The sequence below is a fragment of the Sander lucioperca genome, chromosome 22 (assembly GCF_008315115.2).
Source record: "Sander lucioperca isolate FBNREF2018 chromosome 22, SLUC_FBN_1.2, whole genome shotgun sequence".
Lineage (NCBI taxonomy): Eukaryota > Metazoa > Chordata > Actinopteri > Perciformes > Percidae > Sander > Sander lucioperca.
The window spans coordinates 13202862-13225979 of record NC_050194.1 but is presented as its reverse complement, the minus strand read 5'-3'; the positions used below and the strand labels follow the sequence as shown (position 1 = coordinate 13225979).

At 43.1% G+C, this 23118-nt stretch overlaps 1 protein-coding gene and 1 long non-coding RNA gene across 9 annotated transcripts in view; one reads left to right on the top strand and one right to left on the bottom strand.

Annotated features, from left to right (window-relative positions):
• Positions 1-1508: 1508 nt before the first annotated feature.
• Positions 1509-11255, bottom strand: LOC116061223. Of its 3 annotated transcripts, none has more exons than XR_004107678.2 (4): positions 10727-11255; positions 4869-4920; positions 4543-4661; positions 1509-4360 (listed from the first exon to the last, which is right to left on the bottom strand). It is a non-coding gene; the product is annotated as an uncharacterized LOC116061223 (long non-coding RNA). The 3 variants fall into 3 exon arrangements; XR_004107679.2 differs by lacking the exon at positions 4869-4920 and having other exon boundaries at positions 1509-2768; positions 3347-4360; positions 10727-11250; XR_004107677.2 differs by lacking the exon at positions 4869-4920 and having other exon boundaries at positions 10727-11246.
• The window catches only part of kcnc3b (potassium voltage-gated channel, Shaw-related subfamily, member 3b), a 49986-nt gene continuing 31574 nt past the window's right edge, over positions 4707-23118 (top strand). For 3 of the 6 annotated variants that reach the window (XM_035997685.1, XM_035997686.1, XM_035997687.1), the window contains exons 1-2: positions 4709-5516; positions 12715-13405. In XM_035997685.1, coding sequence (XP_035853578.1) covers positions 12785-13405 — 621 coding nt within the window. In that variant the 5' untranslated portion in view covers positions 4709-5516; positions 12715-12784. Of the gene's footprint in view, positions 5517-12714; positions 13406-23118 lie in introns of all 6 variants that reach the window. The other 3 variants (XM_035997684.1, XM_031315253.2, XM_035997688.1) reach the window with 3 other exon arrangements.

The following is a 23118-nucleotide window of genomic DNA, read 5'->3' as shown; positions in this document are numbered from 1 at the left end:
ACTAATGGAGAGATGTCAGAGTGAGTGGGCTGTGGCTGCTGAACAGGCGCCCTGAGCGGTTCGGTGGCTTGCTCAAAGGCACCTTGGCAGTGCCCAGGAGGTGAACTGGCACCTCTCCAGCTACCAGTCCACCTCCGTATTTCGTATTATTTTGAACCAGCTGTTAGATTATAGCAAATGTATTACTGAAGATAGTTGATAAAAGTTTGATTATTCTTGAATCTAAGTTGTCTTAACTTTACACTTTCTTTAAATAGTGTGTACATGTGTGTTGTTATGCTCAACAAAAAATAGACTGCAAAACAGACACAGCTTAGGCCTAGTGCAATTTGTGAAAATGTATACTGAATATGCAAGTTTCATGCTATTGTCACATTTACAAAGGCTCACATGTATTGCAATTTTGTTTGTTTACAATTTGTAAGTTCACCAATGTCCCTGCCACAAACTACAGCCTCCAAAATGACCATGAAGTTGAATCAAAACCTCTCTAAAACCCTTTCAACAAAAACTAAATGTAACTTTCATTAAGTTAGGATATATTGCAGGACGTCTGTATTAGACTGCATAAGTTTTAGCTAGGTGTACGTAATAAACTGACTACTGAGTGTATTATAAAAGGCTGTTGAACAAAAACAACAAAAGATGTAAAACCTAGATGCTCTCGAGAGATTAATCACTCATTTATTTATGATTGCAAAATACAGTTGTGGTTTAACATCTGGTTATAGAGACTGATTATGAGAAGGACAAGATTCATACTGCAAAGGGATATTTTATGAATACGGTTATTCAATATACATCTGCCAAGCGACTATTTCCAGGAAATCTGGATACAGTACACAGTAATCAAACACTACTCAAGAGAACTTAAAAAAAAAAAAACATTTTATTGTGAAGACAATGATGTTAATGAATGATTATCAGGTCTGTATGTTATGATTTTATGTGATAGCAGCCAATAGAGTCTGGAAGAACGTGTGTCAAATCTGCAGAACACCCCAAAAATCCTGTGTAATCAATGTTAAACACACAGTGGAATGTACTGTCCTCATAAAACTATGGTATCAGTAAGGTTTTGGTTACATTTTCATAATAATTAAATGTTATTTATAGTGTCAAATCCTAACAGAACACACACTATAATGTACAGAGACCCCAACAATTCCCCCAAGAGTAAGTGCACTATTATAACACAATGCATTATTTATGTCTTTTAATTCTTAAATTAGTCAGGTAATTAATACTGCTCAATAGTGCATAACACAATGATGCTGTAGCAGACCGCTCTGGAGAACTGTAGAGTCTCTTTGTATTGTCCTCATAATAGTGCTGGAAATACATGGTGATAGGACTGCATTTAACAAATGTCATGATGGGTTTGGAGGCATTACTGCTGTTGCAAACATGGCATTTGATTCATAATTCAATAGCTCACAGTTTTCCATTCTACTGCACATTGTCTCAAGTGATTACAATCAATATTAACATTTGTTATGTGTTCCGTGTTTTTTTTTTAAACACGTAGCAATTAGCAGCTCTGCAGTTTGATTTGTCCGTCTTGTACCAAAATCTATTTTGTATCCCCGACATTTGCAACCAGCTTCCTGTGAGCGTAAAAAAACATGTTACAGACCTGAAGATCATGTGAAGTTTTTTTTTTTTCTAAGCACGGGAAGCACAGAGTTAGTGGACACTGTTTTTCAGTTTAGTGATAGACAAGATCAATAAGGATTGAACCACCGGTTTCTCATTGTCAATTAGTCTTTGCATCCTCAAGGCCAGCAATCCTTTCTGTTTACCCCACAGTACAGTTCCCATCTGTGCAACTTTATTAAACATGGTAGATATACTGCAAAGACAGTCTATTGTAGACGCTGTTTGTTGTTCCATGCAACCCTTTTTCATTTGCATAACATAATGTCTACCCATACAATAATGATGATAACATTTACTGGTAATAATTTTGAACCGAGAGACTGAGGACATCCTCACAGATCTGCTTTTTCCTCCATCAGTACTTGAAAATCTTCTCTTCACACAATGTCTCCTCAGGTCTGCTGCTCACTACTTCCTTATGCATGAGCTGCGCCATGCTGCCGCCAAGAGACTGACTGTGGATGTGTCTGTGTTGGCTTAGGACTAACAAAGTTGAGCATTCAGTATTTATGCAGGTTGATGAAGAAACACTGTCAGCTACTTTCTGTAGATGACTTCTTGCTACATCTGCTCTGGTCTGGTGCAGGCCCCTTGCCTTTGAAAATGCAAATGTTGTATGTTAATTTCATTTTTAGCTGATACATGCTAGCGACTCTACTGTATGGCTGGCAATGTCGCTCAGTCGGTCGGTTGTTCCACCGCTTTGCTCCAGGCAGAAATACTGTATTTCAACAATGGGATGGATTGCCCGGCAATTTTGTTCCAGAGGTTCCCCAGAGGATTAACACAACTAGCTTTGCCTCTAGCACCACCAGCAGGTTGACGTTATTGGTTCAGAGTGAAACCTCTTAGCAACTATTGGATGGATTGCAATGAAACCTGCTACCGATATTCAAGGCCCCTTGATAGTAAATTCGAATTATTAAATGACCAGTGTGTGGATTTAGTGGCATCTAGTTGTGAGGTTGCAGATTGAAACTGGCTGAATACTCCTCCCCTCACCTCTCCCTTTCCAAGTGTGTAGGAGAAACTACGGTGGCCTTCAGGTAACGTAAAAGCATGAAAGGCCCTCTCGACAATGAGAGCATGTTTGGTTTCTCCGTTCTGGGCTATAGAAACATGGCAGTGCAATATGTTAAGTGCTAACATGCTAAACTAAGAACGTGATCCTGGTACAGTAAATGTTACCTGCCTAACACAGCATTGTCACAGTGAGCATGCTGATATTAGCATTTAGCACCACTGTGCATAAGTACAGACTTATAAAGCTGCTAGCATGGCTGTAGAGTCTTAGTCTTGTTATTATATTACCTTTAACATACTGGATGCTAAATTCTATAAATACTGGATACAAAAAACTCCTACAGACTCTGCTGGAAGGGCTCTGGCTGCTGTTTTACCAGTTTGAATTTTCTAAGAATTATGGAGTACAACACCTGTATAAATCATGTGTATGACCGCTCCTGCAGGGATTTGAAGGGCTGTAAATGAACAAGGAGTGATATAGTGCAGACTAGAGTTATACATTGTTTCCTGAGGGTGCAGAATAAAGCTCTAAACCTCACACTCAGTATAGGTATTGGTTGGGAACCACATAAGGTGTGACTATACAATACACATACAGAGAAAAAAGCAGCTTTAAAAATACTTTCATATTTACATATCATGAGATCATTTATAGAGTGACATGAACATGTCTTGCTTATGGACTCCTTAGCCAGACATGTAGCTTCTGGAGGAATAAAATCTGAAGAAAAAAAAATCCATGGACATCAGTGGAAACAGGCACCCTAACCTGTCAGTGATAATACAGAGTAAAAAAGAAGGGAACATTTATTCAAGAACACAAAAGAGGGGGCGACGACTAGCTCACACAGTAGAGTGTGCGCCCCTTGTAGGCTGAGTCCTTGGCAGCGGCCCGGGTTCGAAGCCTTTGCTGCATGTCACCCCCTCTCTCTCCTCTTTCCTGTCTTCAAGCTATATCCTGTCAATTAAAGGCCATAAAAGCCCCCCAAAAATAACACAATCCAAAATATCCAGAATCCAAGCCTGTTTTGGTTCTGCATGCTATAAAGTGCCTGTTTTTGCACATATTAAACTTTTCTCACTTTTCGGCATCAAACAGCTCCTTTCTCTGTTGTATGATCTACCACCACACTCTCTCTGCCAGCTGACACAACTCCCAACTTTTGTTTGTCAAAATTATTGAAAGATGTATGGTTCACTAAAAAATGAAGTGCTTTATGTGTTATAAAGGCAGTGGCTGTGTGTTTAGCACTGTAGCCTTACAGCAGAGACAAGCCTGGCCTTTATCTTGGTAGTGTATTCACGTGGTTTTCCTCCAGTCTCAACACATGCAAGTTCAATGGCTTTTTTTGTGCCGTAAGCATAAGCCCTTTTGCATTTTTAAATAGTAAATTAAGCAGTTATATAATCTCATCTGCACTCATTTTAAATGCACTTTAAATAACTTGCATTTCTCCTTTACTCATCCTTGTTCTATCCACACTTTACTCTTACAAGAACATTTGGTGGTCAAAGGAAAATGCTACAAGCACCAGAAGCAAACGCCTTTTGGCCTTTGTTGTAATTTTTATGAGATGGCATGCACTCGGCCCCGAGTTTCCTGTCAATAAGTGCATCAGCAGCATTGCTGATCATTGTACTTCCACTGGAGTAGCCAACGACCTATGTAGGCCTCCTGCAAAAAAGAAAAAAAAGGCCGTGTTAGTTTTTATGGTAATGCAGCTTGTCATGTTTGAAGAATTAAAAGTGACATTTTTTACAGAACCATCTGTCGAGAACAGCCTTCAGAGCAAACAGTGTGTGTTCCTCTTTTTCCTCTTGTTATTATTATTATTGAACATATTACTCTACACTCACTGTCATAAAATCCTGGTCGCTCCTCTGCTACCACATGACTGCTGATGTCAGCCAGAGTCAAGGAACCTGTAGACAAAATGGTGTTTGTGCGTCCGTCCAGCAAGGTGAGCATGTGTGGGCTGTGTAAGTGGGGAAGGAAGAAGAAGGGGTGGGGGGGACACACAACCAATTAAACAGATGATAATACATCAACACAGCCTTTCCTCTTATAGCCTGGTGTGTGTATTTTGTATTTAGTATTTTTATTTTTTTTTTAATTTTTTTTTTTACAGCATATGTATTTATGAAGTTCAGCAACCATATGAGAAATTAGCCTCTGTATTCACTGGGGTCCTCCCACCTCTCTGTCTTGTTCTTTAATCCGCCCACATGTATCGTCTGAAGGGAAAAAAAAATAGTCCAGAAGGTGACGCTCCCCCAAAGGAACACAGAGAGGGAAAGGCAAAGAGAGGGGTGTCTACAGGCTGCATCTCCATTGAAACATTTGCCAGGGGGGAGACAGAGGAAGAGCTGAATGGTAGCTACACCCTGCGCCTGGAAGCGTAGAGACACTGTAACAAGAGCTGGCTTTTTTTTTGTGGCAATAACAAAGAGGTGGGAGTGACAGGGGCTCTGAAATCGAGGGAAATAGCATAAAAGCCCGTTTTCAGGGGGACTCCTGCTTCATATCATTCGAAAGACTCATCCCGTTGCCATCATCAGCATGACCATAAGCTAGTGTAACATTCGGCAATAACGGTGTCAAAACGAGATTTTCAGCAACAGACGCGCGCAATCCTATTTATTATATTATTTGTTATAATCGGGGGAGAGAGACAAAAAAAAAAAACAGATCAACCGCCTGCGAGAAACTGGATACTCTCTGAAATCATAAGAAAGAGCGTTCTAACAAAGAAAACTACATTCTGATTGATCTTTTAAGCTTGATGTGCGTGTTTCTGCACGCACTCGAAACGAACCTGAACCAAAAGCAAGTGAGTATTAACCGTGTCTGTGTATATGTCTGTATTTTGGTGGCTTTATTCTGCGGTTACACGTCTAATAACAGAGCATACATTGGCCAGCTCTAAAAGAAAGAGAAAAAAAAGCGTCTAGCCTACATTCAACAAGTATCGTTATATCCACAATTACTGCGATTTTTTTCTGTAGCCTGTTTGTGTTTTGATTAATATCTGGAGGAATCAGAATGTCTGGAAAATGTTCAAATTGGATTCATAAACCTCTTTAGGATCCTGTGTTTTTATAATTATTTCTAGCTGCTATAACACAAAGAGAGCTGTACTTTGACACAGTCAGATTTGATTAAAAAACCTTTTATAAATCCTAACATTCCTTATTGCCCAAATGGTGGGTGTTTCCCCATCTACACCACTAGATCAGAGCAGTTTCATGTATCTGAGGGGAATGTGTGTGTGCATGCCTCTCAGCATTATTGTGTGTGTCTGCGTGAGCAACTGTTTCCATGTTTGTATTGCTTTGTTTTACTAGCATGTGCCTTCAGTGTGTGTGTGTGTGTGTGTGTTTGTGTGTGTGTGTGTGTGTGTGTGTGTGTGAGTGTGTGTATTCGTGCGATGTGGCTAGCACTGTGGGAAGTGTCAAGGCCTGAAAATGGAGGTTTTGATAAAAGAACCATAAGAGAAGGGTTAGAGGGCTGACACACAAACGCATGAGCGAGGGAGAGGAGAAGGTGGTGTGAGGAAGAGATGAGCATTGGAGCAGAACCACAGGAAGGACACTGAGATCCAGGAAGTCTATAGGGGCAGTTCAATGTCTAGACGTGGTCTTTTCCCCCCTAACGCCTCTTCTTCCGTCACTTTCAAGAGCATGCCTCGCTTTTTTCTGACAACTTGCTTCGGCGTGCTCTTCCCCTAATGGGAACTCTCTTCCTCCATTTGCTCTCTCCCTGCTTTTCCCCCCTCCTCAATCCTGCATTATAAATCTACAGCTAGCGCTATTTTTAGATTGAGGGTAACCCAGAAAACACCCCTTCAATTTAAGCAACAAAAAAAGCCTCCCCACCAGAGAGAGTGGCAAGCTGTCATTGGATGTGATTGGCCGAGTAGTGATGGGGCTCGAAAGGAGGACGCTGCTGTTTAAGCAACAGGGGGGGAATACATCTATTTTGAGGCGGTACTTGAACTACGCATCTGTCGTGTCCTGGGTTGGTGTGTGTTCTTGCCTCTGACCCTTCCTTTCTCCTTGGCCGTGATGGTTTCTCTCTCATCTCACGCCATCTTCAGAGAACTTTCCCTCTGTCCTTCAACTAATTCATTACCCGATCGAGCTGATTCTCCTTTTAAATTCTCTGTGTTAGAAATCCTTAACCTTGAGGCTCACCTTCCATCCTCCTCTTTGTTCCCTTGTCCTCTTATTTGATTCTGCACGTTCAAACCTAACTTCTCTCCCTCCTCCCCCTGGCTGTTGAGAGTCTAATCTGTGACTTCCCTACCACTCCTTTATGTCTAATTGCAGGCTATAGTTCACAGGTCAGGAGACAGTGCAGTAATGCTTTTTCCCTCGTCCCGTTTGTGTGTCTGGCCCCGTGAACTACATCATTGCTGCCGGATCATAATGGTCCTAATCATGCAGGAAGGCCAGCGTCATTAATTAGGAGCAGGCAGGTTTAAATGACCTAATAGAGAGTCGGGAAGGTGTGGAGGTTAAAGCTATTTGCTCCTGATGCAAATTCTCTAAGAACCAGATTTGAAATACGGAGGGATATTAGCTCAGATTTATCCTGGTCCAAAAATAGAGTTCTTTCCCGACATGACACACTATCCCGTGGCTTTTCTTTTTTTTTGCCTGCACTAAGTGCTGTTTCACCTACACCAATAATTGCTCCTTGAAGGGAGCTTTAGTACCTTTCCTTCAATCACTCCCTTCACCCTGCCTTCTCCTGTCACTAGTGAAGTCTCACCCAGTGGGCATATATATCCAAAAAATCTCAACGTTTATATATCCTCCAGTGTGCAGAACGGATTTTAGTCATGAACAGTGGCTGAGCTTTCAGAGCTCTATTACAGGCTTCATTTCTGCTGGCCTATTCCTGAAAATGGCCTTATGTATTAATCATCCCCAGCCAGCTAAAAGGAGCAAACCAGGAGCGCATGATTCTTTTTTTCTATCATAAAAAAAGGTGGCTGGAGGGGATCATATCATAGCAAGAGCTTCTGGGGGTGGGGGTGATTGACCAATATGCACAAGACTCCCAAGGGGGTGTTGGTGGTGCAGTATGTGTGGATTGGTCAGCCCCTGGAGATCTCACTGCTGGTGTTGCTGAGTAAAGGAGTTGCCATTTCCTTTCTGCTTGCTAAATTGATTGGCTATTTAATTCACGTTCTGGAAATTGGCCACTGGTGAGCTTTATTATGGTGAGAAATGCCTTGGTTTTTTTTGTCCTCTGTCTGTGTACATTAGCTGTCTCAGAGCTACTGGCTCATGTGTGGCCTCATTCTCAGTTTTTCTCTGCATACGCATGCTGTTTTTTTTTTTTTGTTTGTTTTTGGCTCCATCCACTCATGATATTCATCTCATTTTCATTCTTATTCATTTGGTTCAAACCTCTCACCACTATCCTCACACATGCATGCACCTTTTTTGGCTTCTTTTTTCCTGCCAGAAACAGAGCTATACACCATGAGGTGCAATGACAATTAGAGGGGGGAGAGGACACTATGTGGTGTGACACCGCACTAAAAGGGGAGGTGACCGCAGTGCTTTCACCGCGCTGCAATGCCTCGCTTTCTCCTGTTGGGGTCTCCTCAACACTGGGGAGTGCGAGAGAGAGGGAGAAGAGGGAGTTGAGGTAAAGATGAGGAGAGGAATGAGGAAAGGAGGGAGGTGATATGGGTGGAACAGCGTGAAGCCTTGTGGTTACATCCTTTGATGAGGTAGCGGGTGGGAGAAAAAAATGGCTGCGCACCAGAAACACAAACGTAATTCTCGCTTTCTTTTTCTCTCTCTCTTTCACTCACACACACACACACACACACACACACACACACACACACACACACACACACACACACACACACACACACACACACACACACACACACACGCCCTCCGTTTCCCCAGTGGTACATTTGCCACTCAGCTCAGCTGCATATATGTTTTACATCCCTACACGTGTTTTCCTTCCTTTCTCCTAGCCATCCACTGTTTTTCCATTCCTCTTATTAGTATTGCAGACCATTTCCAACCCCCTCCTCCCCCTCCTCCTCCTCCTCCTCATACACCTTTACAGACATTCAGGTGCTATCCTGAGCCACTGCAAGGTCTTTTTTTGTCTTCTCTGTCTCCTCCCCCACCCTTTTTTCCTCCTCTTTCATTTCCCCCAAGATTGCTCATTCTCTGTTACCCCCCCCCCCCACTCTCTCTCTATCCTTTTCTGTCCTTCTCTGTTCACCATCCCTCCTTCTCTATCTCATCTCCCTATCTCCCCCTCTGTGATTGGTAAAGGTTTTTGCTTTTTCTGCCAACTGCTGGGTCTGTTTCGCATAGTCAGCACTCCTCCAAATTCCTCCCTTGCCTTCTCTCTCTGTCTCTCACTCTCACTCTCTAGCGTGCGCTCACCTCCTCCCCCCGGTTACTGCTGCTGCTACCTCAGTCAATGCATCCCATAATCCCATGCTCCCTCCCCCTCTTGCTGCAGTGTTTCTGCTAATATATATCAGCGTCAGTGCAGCCTTCGCGCACCAGCCGTGTGCACTTTCTCTTTCTCAGAGCCATTCTCTCTATCTGTCCACTGCAGAAATAATTTCCTCTCCCTAAAGGCTTATAATGGTTTAGCATAATTCTGCCCTCAAAAGGCTTTTCTTAGCCTGTTTGTTGCAGCCAGGTGAGTGTGTGTATGTATCTCCCTTCCTCGCTATATTTCCCCTTGTGAGTGTGCAGTGGTGAGGCAGTAGGAGCAGGGTGGCGCAGGACATGGTGGCCAAGGCAGGAAATGCTGCAGGAGAGAGAGAGGAGGTGGTGGTGCTTGTTCCTCTTCTCTGCCCCCCTCCTCTTCCCACTTCAGTTTTTAGCCTCTTTCTCATGCTTTCTCCCTTACTGCCTTCCTTATCACCTCCGCGCTTTTTTCATCTCCACTGAATCTCGACTTCCTTTCTCCATTTTATACTGGCCGTTCACCTTCTTTAGCTTCAGCCCTCCCTCCATACCTCTCCTCCTCATCATCCCCTTGCTCTCTGCTGTTAAGTGCTGAGGCTGGCTCTTAAAGAGATGTGCTTACTTCCCCCGTTTTAAGATGAAACCCTCAAACTGCGCACATTCTCCTAAAATGCAGCTAGAAAGCACCAAGATCAGTAATCTGCTCGGGTTCACAACTACTTTCACTTAAACATTACATTTAGAAATTTAACTGTGAGTAGTTCTGAGGTAAGGTAGGAACAGCACCATATCCCAATTAACCTCCAAATTAGTTTTGAATGCATACAAACATACTAAAGTACATTTTATAAAATCAATAAGCTCACCACACATGGCTCAGAGGGAACAAAAAGGCATTTAACCACAGTTACAGACTTGTGGCCGTCTGTGTATAAAATATTCAGCAGTTCACCAATAAGCTACAGCTGCCTATGAAGTAGAAGCAAGGGGCGCGGGGGAGTTACAAAGTGAAGTCAAAACAAAAGTCATCCAAGGGATAAAAGTTCTACAATTGAGATCATAGCTGCTTCTGGAAAGTTTAGTATCCCGTTAGAGTGGAGTTTGTTCCAGAGAGAGAGAGAGAGAGAGAGAGCGCTGCTGTCCATGGTGCTGAAATATAATTCATTCCCACAACACAAGCGGTCCCTGCTGGAATGCCCCACAGGACAGAGATGTTTTTACTCTCTGCCTGCCTGACCTCACTTCCAAATTGTTTTGATTGCTTCCTTATTAAATTAGTCTTAATTTAACTTATTTCTACAGTTTTTAGTTGCTAAGATGCAGACTAAACTACTTCTGCAGAATGATGCAGTACAACTCATCGGTGCAGATTTTTTTTGTCAAGCAAGCAGATTTGATGCTCCTGCAGTAAACATTTGGATATTTGAGGGAAAAGTAGAAATTTAAGACTTTTAGAATTTTTTGGTTCTGTGCACATACAATACATCAATTTTAGTTTTAGTCGGCTGCGCACAATACTTTCCAAACTCGGTCTGCATACCCATGCAAAAGCATTGGTCTTAGTAGACCTTACCTGAGTGTTGTCAAGTCCAGGATCATCAAAAATGAAAAACAAAAGAGAACATTTTCGTTAAAAATAATGACAACAAAAATCTGAAAAACCAAAAACTCAATGTAAATATAAGATCTGATAGAAAAGAGCAACAGCAAACTTTTCCGTGAGCAAAAAGTTCCTTCAAAACAACAGAGTAAACACTAATAACAAGTAAGAACGAAAGACTGCAGTGTCTACAAAGTCTGAGTGGTAAGAGAAGGAGAGAGTTGACCCAAAGGGAAGAGAAGCTTACTTTGGGAAGGGGAAAGAATGGGACAGGAGGATGAGTGAAGCAAAAGAGGGGAGAAATGGATAAAAAGATGCATCAGAGCAAAATGCAGTGGGAAAAAAGGGGGGGGGGAGATCAGAAGTGAAGAAAAGAATGAGAGAGGGGCACTGGATGGGAAATAAGACCGTGTTTTGAGAGGAGGAAGAGGAAGAAATGAAGCCTTGATTCTCCTCCTTCAATGAAATGTGATTCTTAATGCGGAATATGAGAGCGAGCGAGGAAGTGAGGGAGAGAGAGTAGTAGGAGGGAGAGGGGGAGGGCCAGTGAGAGCTCACAGGAGAGGAGGGGGAGAGTGGTGCATTTCTTTGAATAGGAAAAAAGGTTAACAACATAGATGTGGCGAATGTATGGGGTTTTTGTTGTTGCTGTGCGCGTGGATGGCAACGCATGACCTCGCTGGGAGGGAGAGAGAGGAAATAACTCTGGCTTTTTACTGCAGCAGAATTCATTCACTGTTGAAGTGCACTCTCCTTTTCAAATGCTTTTCCTTTTCCCCCCCTACACTCTCTCTTCCTCCATTAATAGGGAAGAGACAATATTACACTAGCTGTTCACTGTAGTGAGTGTGCTGCATTCACTTTCTTTCCCTCCAAATCTCTCTCTGTCTGTCTTTTCGTCCCCATCTTCAGGTCTTTGTCCGAGCCTGCCTTGTTTTCCTGATTGTCCTGTCCTTTTCGATCCTTCCATTAAAAATCTGATTTATGGCCTCCTCTTCCCCCCCAACCTCCCTGTCTTACTCCCTTTTCTCTATCTCTACATGTCTTTACACACACACACACACACACACACACACACACACACACACACACACACACACACACACAGTGCAAAGGAGAAATGGCAGAGAGAGCATTGACATAATTGTGCCTCGCATGAATCTCAGTGCGGTCGGAGGGGGCTGCAGCAGTGTGTGTAGCACGCACATAGGCTGATTGAGGAGATCTAACATTAGTACGGACACCGCACTCTCGGGAGGCAATTAACACACACATACACACACTCACATATGCTCATACACAAAAACAAACGCGGTGCTGCGCCACCTTATGTCAGAGAGGCATTCTTGGGGAAAGGGAGAAAAGAAGCAGGGAGATGGTCCCCCATCTTTCCTCCTCACACAGTCTTGGGCGCCAAAGCAAAGACCGTGCAGCGTTGTTGCAGGTGGGGAGGGATGGAGGGGGGGATGCTCAAGTCTCACAGTGGCCTAATTAGGGAGAGGATTTGAATGAACACTGACATGAGCATCGACCAGATCAATTTAGAGATTGGCTGAATGACATTTCAGCGAGGGACTGAGGGATGGTAACAGTGTGGGGACCCCACATCACATCACAATAGCTAAATACATCTTTTCATCTCTGGGGTGTCAACAATCAGCCTGTGAGGATGCTTACCTATTCATGAATGTGCTCACCTGTTTCCATATGTTGCACTAATAAGTTGAAGGCATCTTTCTCCTCAGGATGCTGTTAAAAACAACTTTGTCCCCGTTCATTCCCCTCCCCCCTCACTGCACCTGCACAAGGTCGTTTTGTGCCCTTCCATCAGCTGATTATCAAGTGAATAATTGCACATACAGCTGGTATTAGCGCGTGGTTCATAATTTGTATTGCAATGCTGATAATCCACATCTATTTCTCCCTTCTGCTAAAATTCTGCCCTTTTTCTCTCCCCGCAGACTCCTCAGACTCCTCCCTCCTCCTCCCTTCGGTTTCTCTCATCCTCTCTCCCCCCCCCCCCGGTCCTCTATGCTCAGTTCGGTGTGTGTATCCTCTTTTAAAGGGCGCAAGGGTGGGAACAAGTCGTCCAACAAAGCATGTTACAGCGCAGACATGACTTGTCCGTCGGAAAGCGAGAAAATCGTGATAAACTGCGGGGGGGTGCGGCATGAAACCTACCGGAGCACCCTAAAAACGTTGCCCGGTACCCGCTTATCGTGGCTCACCGAGCCGGACGCTTTCACCAACTTCGACTACGACCACAAATTAGACGAGTTCTTTTTCGACCGCCACCCGTCAGTGTTTTCCTTCATCCTCAACTATTACCGCACCGGGAAGTTGCACTGTCCAAACGATGTGTGCGGTCCCCTGTTCGAAGAGGAGCTGGCTTTCTGGGGCATCGATGAGACGGACGTGGAGGCGTGTTGCTGGATGAATTACCGGCAGCACCGGGATGCGGAGGAGGCGCTGGACAGCTTCGAGAATCCAGAACCGGACGCGCCGGACGACGAACCGGCGCTGGGCGGTGCGGATGGGGACTTGAAAAGACTGTGCATGCAGGAGGACGCCAGGAAAGCGGGCTGGTGGAAAACCTGGCAGCCCCGAATATGGGCACTGTTTGAAGACCCGTATTCCTCCAAATATGCCCGGGTGAGTTATCCCTGTCTCTCCTGGAGGGACCAACTTGTTTCTGTACTGTTGCATATTCTGCCACCTGATGTCTCAGAGCACTGCTTGAGTCATGATAAGTTTTTATAACTTTGTTTTGTTAATGTTATGTCCACATCATTTAAATCAGTCCCTCTTCATTATCTGCAATCTGACTGTGTGTGTCATCCCTGACAGGATAGCTTGTATTAAATGGCAGGATATAGACTCACTGATATTGAATAATTAATGCTGATAGCATAAGGAAAATGGAAATTGGTATGGCAGCTATATCTATTGATGGATAGCCTACTAGTTGATATAACAACCAAGGGTTTTGTCCAACACATAACCTAACATCTTATACTTGATATAACACGTTTCAGTCGAGCTGGATTCACACTGAATGCGGTTTTTATTGGTATTATAATTCATATCGCCGTATTCTGCTACTTGAGCAGGTTTAATACATATCTTACTCTGAACGCGGCATCCGCTGCGCCTCCTGCATCCAAACGCCTTCATTAGGTAACATTTGTCCGTTTACGATGCACATCAATGCGCCGTATTTCATGAGTCTTATTTATTATAGCACCGCACTGATGACGCTCATACGACGCCGATTCGCTAGTGGTGAAGTGCATGTCTTTCCCTACATATGACCTACTGATTCAGTCTGCTGGGTTGTTTTTTCTGCCAGTCCCCCCTATCCCAGATGATGTAGCCATGGCTTTTGCGCATGGATTGTTGCTTTTACGCACAACTTGCTCCTAATTTGGAATACCCATTACTGTTTTCATGTAAATAGTTAATGATTTACCTCTTAAAAGCAAACGTTAGATGGCATTTGATCATACAGGTGTAAGAATAACAAGTGCCCCTGACTGTGTTTTTGATCTGTAGTACATGAAAACAGTTACAGTTTGCTTTTTTTCTCAGACCCTCCAGTTACAGACAAATCCAGTTGCTTGATCACAGCTGCTTTGATTTGTGTTTAGTGATATAGTTTGATCATCCTTGTCTTGCACCCTGTCTATGCTTTTGTTGGTACTATTTTCGCTGTTATGAGGGCGTGTGAAGACTCATGGATACCGTGAATGTATGCACACTGTAGGTGCACATGCAAAATCCAGACAGCAGACACTGCAGTGGCCATTTCACACCACCACGCTGAAAAATGCTCACTGTCTGTGGAAAAAAAAGAGAGATTTAAAACATATATCACTAAAAAATCAGCAAACAATCAGCAATACATACATACCGTATCTACAATCACAGATAAATACAAAGGCTCCGACTTTCTATTTCTAAACACACCTCCTCTGGCACGAGGTATAGATCTGCATTCCTGGATTCAGTTCCCTCCAAAGGAAGGGAAAGTGTTGGGCTGTGACAGACAGTCTGGTTTAGGCCACCTAATCCGCCTCTCTGGACTTGGGATCAGGCAGGAACTGCTTCTCTAAGTGTCACTCTCATCCCAATTGGATTGATTTCTCACTATCCAACCCATCTCTACCCCTGCTCCATGCAACAAAACAGCTCATAGTGGGGTAGTCATTTGTAGAATGTGCAAATGTTGCATGAAAGGGAGACAGCTTCAGGGTTTGGATTTTCTAAATCACATTGTATATGATAAGAGCAAGGCAAAAAAAAATGCATGTTTATGTAAAGAAAAGTGGATTTGGTGCTGAATTCTGAATGATCATACAGCAAGAGGAGGCAGCATTTGCAGCATTGCCATACCTTGGATGCCAGCTACAGTATACCTGCTGCCTCGCAGCTAGAATGCTGTATATTATGTAATGTTCAGTTTTACACCACATTCACTGGTTACAGTGGGCAAGATCTCATGAATCATATAACAACATTCATTGAGTGTAATGGTTGCAGATAGTGGTGTTTGTGACGGCACGTTGGGGTTATGCAGAGTACAGAGCAGGTAGTAGCTTGATTCATTTCTGCACAACACTAGCTCTATTTGTGGGTGAACGCAGCCCCGTTTCTCTCTGTAGGTCTAACAGCCAGCGCTATACGTCAAACAGCGTTGTGACCCAGATCACTCGTTTTATTCCCACCCCCGCTCTTTCTAAAAGTATTCTGTCCAACGCGGCAGAACCTTTTGGTCTTTACGGTCCTGAGAGATGCAAATTATATGTGAAGAGAAAAGAGAAATGGAGAGAGCCTAGGACAGGGAAAAAAATGAGAGGCTGTTGTGGAAATACAATGAGACAGATGAGAGAGAGAGACAGAGGGAGGAAGCGGGAGACGAGAGGAAATACAGGGAGACAGGAGGAGAGACATTGCTCTAATGATTTAGGGTTTTTTGTTTGCATGTCTGTGATGTAACGCATCGGCAATCAATGTTTTGTTCAGAGCGTTCAACACACATGCAGGGCTCTTTTTTTCACCTCCTTCTCAGCTCATGATCGTGTGAAGCTCCCTCGTAGATCTACTGTAGCAGCACACACATGTACAAACACACACATGCTGGTGTCTGTGCTGGCTTTTCTGCTGCAGTAGACACGGGAGAGAGGAGGGGGAGCACCGGAGGAAAAGAAAAGAGGTGGAGTGGGGTGGGATTGAAAGGGATAGACGGAGCGAGGGAAATGGAGAAGGGCTGCGATAGTGGAGGGAATCGGGACACAGTGGGAGGAGGAGGAAGAGGGGTATTGAGATAAGCAGGGAGGAGGTGACAATCACAGGGAGAAAGACGTTGCATGATGGGGGTGGGGACCCTCGTCTTAGCATCTTCGATTGTCTGTGAAGGTTTGAGCCTTCTTTCCCCGGCCCTCCTGCCTGCCTAATGATTGACAATCAATTGATTGTCTTCTCTTTTTGTCTGTTTTAAAGCCATTCTCTCTCTCTCTATCACCTCTTCAAATCTGAGAATGCTCACAATGACTAATGCTTATTCTACTCTGTTGGATGGTAACACGAGCGTTAACCCACTGACAACATTTATGGATATATACTATGTTTCTGTTTGATGAGGTGTTATATAATACGATTTGCATCTGATTTCTTTATTGATCCGTGCCTGGTTGACATAGATTTTGTAGTGCAGCTAAGACGACATGGAGCCGTTCTATCATGTTTGACAGTATTTGATCTTGGCCCACTTTATCTAATTTGTTAAAGATGTTTACTGTTTTAAACTCTAATCTGCTTGAATGACAATTATCCTAATTTAATCTCCAAGGATGCACCAGAAGCGATGAACAGTGGTTATTGTTTTGTATGTTGTTTTGTTATTGAACCTGAGGTAAGCTTATCTAATGTTAGAACTTGACACTCAGGTTGAATATATGGTGTTAAACTAAAATAAACAAGATATTGTTTAATGGTCAAAGTTAGAAAACAGCCCTTAAAGCGTAACTCTCGCCAAAATGCAACCTAGGGTCTTTTTGTGAATGTACTCGAGTCAAACGGAAGCGTCACTTTTAAGATGTACCGTATTTTTGTTTTTCGGTCAAATGGCCTTTTGAGTGGGAGTTATAGGGGCACTTTTATGCTAGCCTCAAAAAAGCTATTTTTAAAACACTAAGAAGGCTCGACACAACATGAAACTTTGCTCAAAGTACCACCAGGGGCTCTACACATGAACTACACCGGTGCACAAGGGATATACTAAATCTGTGGCTACTTGTTTTGATATCGACTCGTTTTGACTGCCGAGGTGGTAGCAGCCGGAAACAACAAGACCTACGGTGAGTTGTTCAAAACCTCTGTTTTTAGTTTAACTCTGTGTACACAAACAATGTTCTCAATGCTCAAGTTCATGTGTAGAGCCCCTGGTGATACTTGGAGCAAAGTTTCATGTTGTGTCGAGCCTTCTTAGTGTTTTAAAAATAGCTATTTTGAGGCTAGCATAAAAGTGCCCCTATTACTCCCACTCAAAAGGCCATTTGACCGAAAAACGAAAATACGGTACATCTTAAAAATGACGCTTCCGTTTTACTCGGGTACATTCACAAAAAGACCCTAGTTTGCATTTTGGCGAGAGTTATGCTTTAAGGGCTGTTTTCTAACTTTGACCATTAAACAATATCTTGTTTATTTTAGTTTAACGCTTCTGTCCTAAATATGCTTTTAAACTAAAGTTTGACTCGGGTACATTCACAAAAAGACCCTAGGTTGCATTTTGGCGAGAGTTACGCTTTAAGGTAAGGGATAATTGGAAAAAAATGAACAGTAAAATTACTGAAAGGAATATTGAAATGTTGTCAGGTGTTATGCAAATATGAAGATAAAAAAGCTTCAAGTGGGCATAAAGCAATTTTGGACACTGAAAGTCTGAATTAAAGAGTTTAAGTGGAGTGAATGTAACATACTGTACATTACTACAGTGTAAATTTGTGCATAAATACAAATCTGAGATGCAGAATTTTCTAAAACCTGTCTTTGTAAGTGTATTGTCTACTTTGCCATATGAAATCCACTGCTGACTATGGTGTCCTATAATATCATCCCACTGGCTTAGCTGGGTTTTGGTCACTTCCAGTTTCGCACCAGAAGGACACAGTTGTCTTTGTCAGCAATCTCCTGACAAAGCACCATTTGTAGCTCAGCATGTACAAGATGCCCCTTTTGCCCCTTTCCAAATCAGACTTTGTGTGCTTGTATTTGGTTCATTTCAGTGGAGCAGTTACTGTGTCCAGAGCCCCCCCCCCCTCTCCCTGAAGGTCATGTCTTGTGGTTCATTGTTTGCTGTCCTTTTTCCACAGTGTTCGGTGTTGGAGCGCACAATGCTGTCATAAACACAAATGTGACCTGCCGCTGTGCTGAACGGCCTCAGAACAGGTCGTCTCCGGGCAGAAACGGACAAGATGAGTCCGTGCTGGTCTGGAAAGAAAAGTTTTTACTTCTCCAACTGGCCACTTAAAACACCTGCGTCGTTTTCAATAAAGCATGCTGCTGTCCTCTTGATTTTGACAGTATAAGACGCTCATTTATACTATATACTAGGTCACTTTTATTGCACTAGTGCACCCTGTACCTCCTGACTCTGGTCGGGAGCTTAATGGGAACTGTGGTGAATGTGACTGTTAATTGTTTGTGCAGGACAGCAAACCCTGGACTCTACCTTGCCTTATTCCTCTGTTACTTGTTGTGTTTACCCATCACACTCCAGGGAGAGTTAACATCACAGCTGTCACCCGTATCTTAAAAAAGGTGCAGCTCACCCTAAAACTGCAACAGAGACGTCCTTATCCTTAGTGTACAAACATCTTCAGAGCTTTAGCGTCCCTCAGCAGTGTCCCGCTGTTGGCGATGATGTGAAATAGAAATGACGGTACTCCTTTGTGAATGAAAAGGTCTTAAGCGTGTTGCAATAAACCTTTACTTTCAGCAGTGGTTTGGTATTCATGCTTCCAAGTTGTTTCCATTCAAACCCCGACCCTGCTGAAAGGCCTACTTCCCACTTCCATTCTTGTGCCTCTCCCTGTGGGCTGCATCTGAAAATAGCAAAGAGAGGGAAAGGAGGCCTTAATTCATTCGTTGGTGGCAAATTCTATTCCTCCATTACTGGTGAGAGGATGTACTTGTATGACCATTCAGCGCATAAGCAATACTATAAGTACTGAGAAGTATAAACACAAATCTGAAAACAGCTGAACCACCAAACCTGTCTTGACAGAGAAAAAAAGGGTGGAGGGAGATATTCTTAAGTTCTCACCAAGTTTATTAAGGTAAACTGTTCTCCTCAAGCGCTAGCTGCTGGCACAGGCGTGATAATTAGTCAACCTGCCTCTTATGTGCCTGCATTTGGTAAATGTATTGTGTTCTGTTTCAATTTTCCCTGACAATGTTTTGTACCGCAGGCCGTCTCATGTTGTGTTTGCATCCTCTGAAGTCACAGTCCTTCCGTTTGCTGCCTTGTAACTTGAGCAATGACTGTTGACGATACTTTACTGGATAAATGCTTGTTGTCTCATAACAAGGGCAGAGACATGATCTCTGTGTTAAATATGTAAGAAGCACGTTAAAGGTGTATAAACAGCAATTGGAGCAGTTTGATTTGGAGTAGTATTACTACAAAACTACATGTATTTATTGTGAATACATTTTATATCTTCTGGGTGTTATGGAATTGCTGTCGTGGTTCATCTTAACTCTATGATGGATAAAAAAAAAAAAAAAAAGCTGAACTAGTATTACTGTTAAATGGATAGTTCAACATTTTGGGAAATACACATATTATTCACTTTCTTGAGTTAGATGAGAGGACGGATACCACTTAAACGTCTATATGGTGAATATGGAGCTACAGCCAGCAGCAGGTTAGCTTAGCACAAAGACTAGAAACAGCTAGCCTGGCTCCTTAGAAAAAATGAAGTGAATTTGCAATTTTCATGTGCCCCACAATGTTTTTGTCCGGGGCCAGTAACTTCCTGGAGTCTCCTGGTTGCCTGGCAACTGCACAGAGGCAAGAAATAGTTTGGCACATAACCCACAGAAAAGTGTCATTTTTACACTTAGGTCTTTTCTACAGATGCAATAAATGATATAAAGTGTTAATGAGAGAGCGTTTAAGATGCTGGTAGACAAATTGTGTTACCTTTGGACTTAGCTAAGCTAGCTGTTTCTAGTTAAGCTGTGCTAAGCAGCTGCTGGCTCCAGCTAAGTATTTACCGTACGGACATGAGAGTGGTATTGATCTTCTCATCTAACTCTTGTCAAAAGAGCAAATAAGCATATTTTCCAAAATGTCAACATATCGCATTACATTTCAGACAGAAGCATTTAACATGTGTGATTATGTTGCAAAAATTGCTTTCCCAACACTCCAAGTCCCTTTTTTCTTCCTCCTCCTTGGTCCATTTAGCCATGCTGGTTAAGTGCTGAATCAGTGCTCCACACCACTGTACTGACAGTCAATTAGTTGGACCTTGTGGTAAACCCTGGACATTTTGCTCTTATGCACTGGAATCAAAATGATTCAGGACACTGGCATGGTGGAGAACTCACACGGTGCCAGAGCCGATTACAGTGGTGGGAGTCTGAATTCTCTAAATGGGGCAAATCTTGTCAAATCACATGAGAGAGCAGTGCATTGTGTGTATTATAGTTGCACAGACCACCACACGCACATGTACAGTATATGTAAACAAACCAGTACACAGTGTGCTTATACTCGCAGAGAATAAGGAACTTTAATTGCGTGCTGAATCAAAAATCCTTTCACTGCATCAAGCTAGTCAATTATTCATGAGCAATATCCAGCACATACTGTAACTAAAGAGAGACTTAATGTGGTATAGAAACACATTTACCCACTTGCATTACAACATGCATCTTACATTTGACCCCCTCCAACACCTGGCTGAACATAAATCACTCTCAGTACGCTCACCTTTACACACTGGCCCATACTCTGTAAGCGTAGCTGCCCATAAACCATTCAGCTGAGCGTTCTCACTTACAGCACACAGATAAATCACTTCATCTGACACGCCTCCACATGTAACCCTGCAGGTCACTCTCACACATGCCAATGTCCCAAATACATGCCTTTAACAAAGACATTGACCAACAAACTGAATGTTAATTAGCTGAGAGATTATATTACAAACAAGCTTCCCAATCAGTTTCACTTTTAGGACTGAAAACTAATACATATTTTATTATATACTAATCAGTTTATTGTTAAGTAAATAACTAACAAAAAAAAGTGAGAAATGCAAGTTACCAGAGCTTGTTTTATTCGCACACACTAGGGCTGGGAAATATATATTGTTAAAACGAGATATATATATATATATATATATATATATATATATATATATATATATATATATACATATATATACATACACACACATCGCTCGCCGTAGCCTACGTAACTGGCCTGAAGTTTGTACTTGTGCGTTGGTGTGTGCGTCGATCTCTTAGCAGGGCTGACATGTGTATGTGTGTGTGTGTGTGGAGTGTGTGGTAGAGCGAGTGGAGAGTGACGGCGATTAGCTTCGGAACGTGTACCGACTCTAGAGTCATAGTGAGAGAAACAGTGTCTCCCCTGTGCTTTCTGACCACAGTGTCAAATCTGTAGCAGGAGAAAGTTAACCCTCTCCTTGATTTCATGTTGTTTATGAAGAAGCAGTTTCTACAACTTCGGTCAGTTACAAGGCAGGATTAGCTGGGAGACTTCTAAATGAGGGCGCACATTTAGTAATTCTTTTGTAGATTATGGTGAACTTGTGTGTGTTGTAGCAGTGCTTTGCTATTGGGAACGAGGTAGCATGCTAGCGTTAGCATTAGCGTTAGCATGGTAACGCTACGAGCTAATGGTTGCGGTTAGCCTGCTCGTTTCGGCTTGTGACGTCACAAGCCGTGCCGATTTTGAACAGCTCACCTAGAGACTGAAGGCAGGACACATTCAGAAACCGTATCTCACTCTAAACAGCATGGATGGATTTTTTTCAAAGTTTGTATGTGTGTGGAAGCACCAGAGACACAAAAGAACACCCCAAATCCCAGAAAAAGTGTTTTTTTCATAATATGGGCACTTTAAACAGTCAAACTCTATCCCTGCTCAATCCCTTGGAAAATGACATTGGAGGGCGTCACTTGGACAATACCTGTGTGACCATCTGCTTCCTTGTGATTGTCCCTCCTGTCCAAGTGGCAGCAGAGTGGAGGCAGAGTGAATGACTACTTTAAATAGAAACATGAAGGCAGTTAGTCATCACTACTATTAGAACAGGGACAGCTTTGCCAAACTTGCTTTAAGTGTCTCGAACAATACGAGGATGGAGAAAGGGGTAAGGAAGCGTGGAAAAAGGAAGGATTGGCTGAGAAGGGGGGGAGGGCGGTGCAAGGACAAATGCACATAGCATGCTGCAGTAATCCGGACCGAATACTAAGCAGACGAGAGGGAACGGACACATGTACAGTTCACTCACCTCCACACAGTATTTGTTTGTCTTCCGAAAGGTTTGACAGGACTGCAGTAATGGAGGGGACTTGAATGCTGCAGAACAGATACGACACTGAGAGCAGGGCGTATGTGTGTGTGCGCGTGTGTAGGAGAGCTTACCGATTCAACTGTAGCATGTCAAGGAGTTGAGTCATTCAGGGAATGTCTGAAACAGAAGTCTGTGTTGTGATTGAAATTTTACTAGGATCACTTCCAAGAGCACTGACCTCAGGGAGTCAGTGTTTCTAGCGCTCAGAAAATAAGGTGTACACAAGGATTACCCCGAGCAGAAGCTAATTATATCTCTAAGTTCAGTGCCACCTCCCTCCAACCTCGGCCGGTCCTCCTCCATCTCCTCCTGCATTCAGGTGTTTAATGAGCCTTACGCACACGCGTTTTGCACATATGCAATCATGCAACCGTCCCGTCACGTCCCTCCTCTCTGCCTTTTCCACGTTTTCCATGTTTTGCCTCTCCTGCCCTTCATTATACCGCAGTATCCCGTGTTGGGTGCTGGGTGACCCCTGCTTTAACTGCCTGTCCTGGCTCAGACACAAGACGACCTCCACCCACGTCGATTGCATTTCCCTTGAGGTGAGACACGGCTGCAGTTCCTCTGGGACAGGAAGAGGGGAAGAGAGGCTCACAAGAATTTGATATCTCCTCTGATATTGCTTTCTGTCTATTGTCAGTCTGTTATCCGCTATCATGGATCCCCTCTTTGAAATAAGCTGAGGGTTCACTAGATCAATGCACCTTGAAATCTAGACTATTCTACAATGGTAGAACCACAACAATC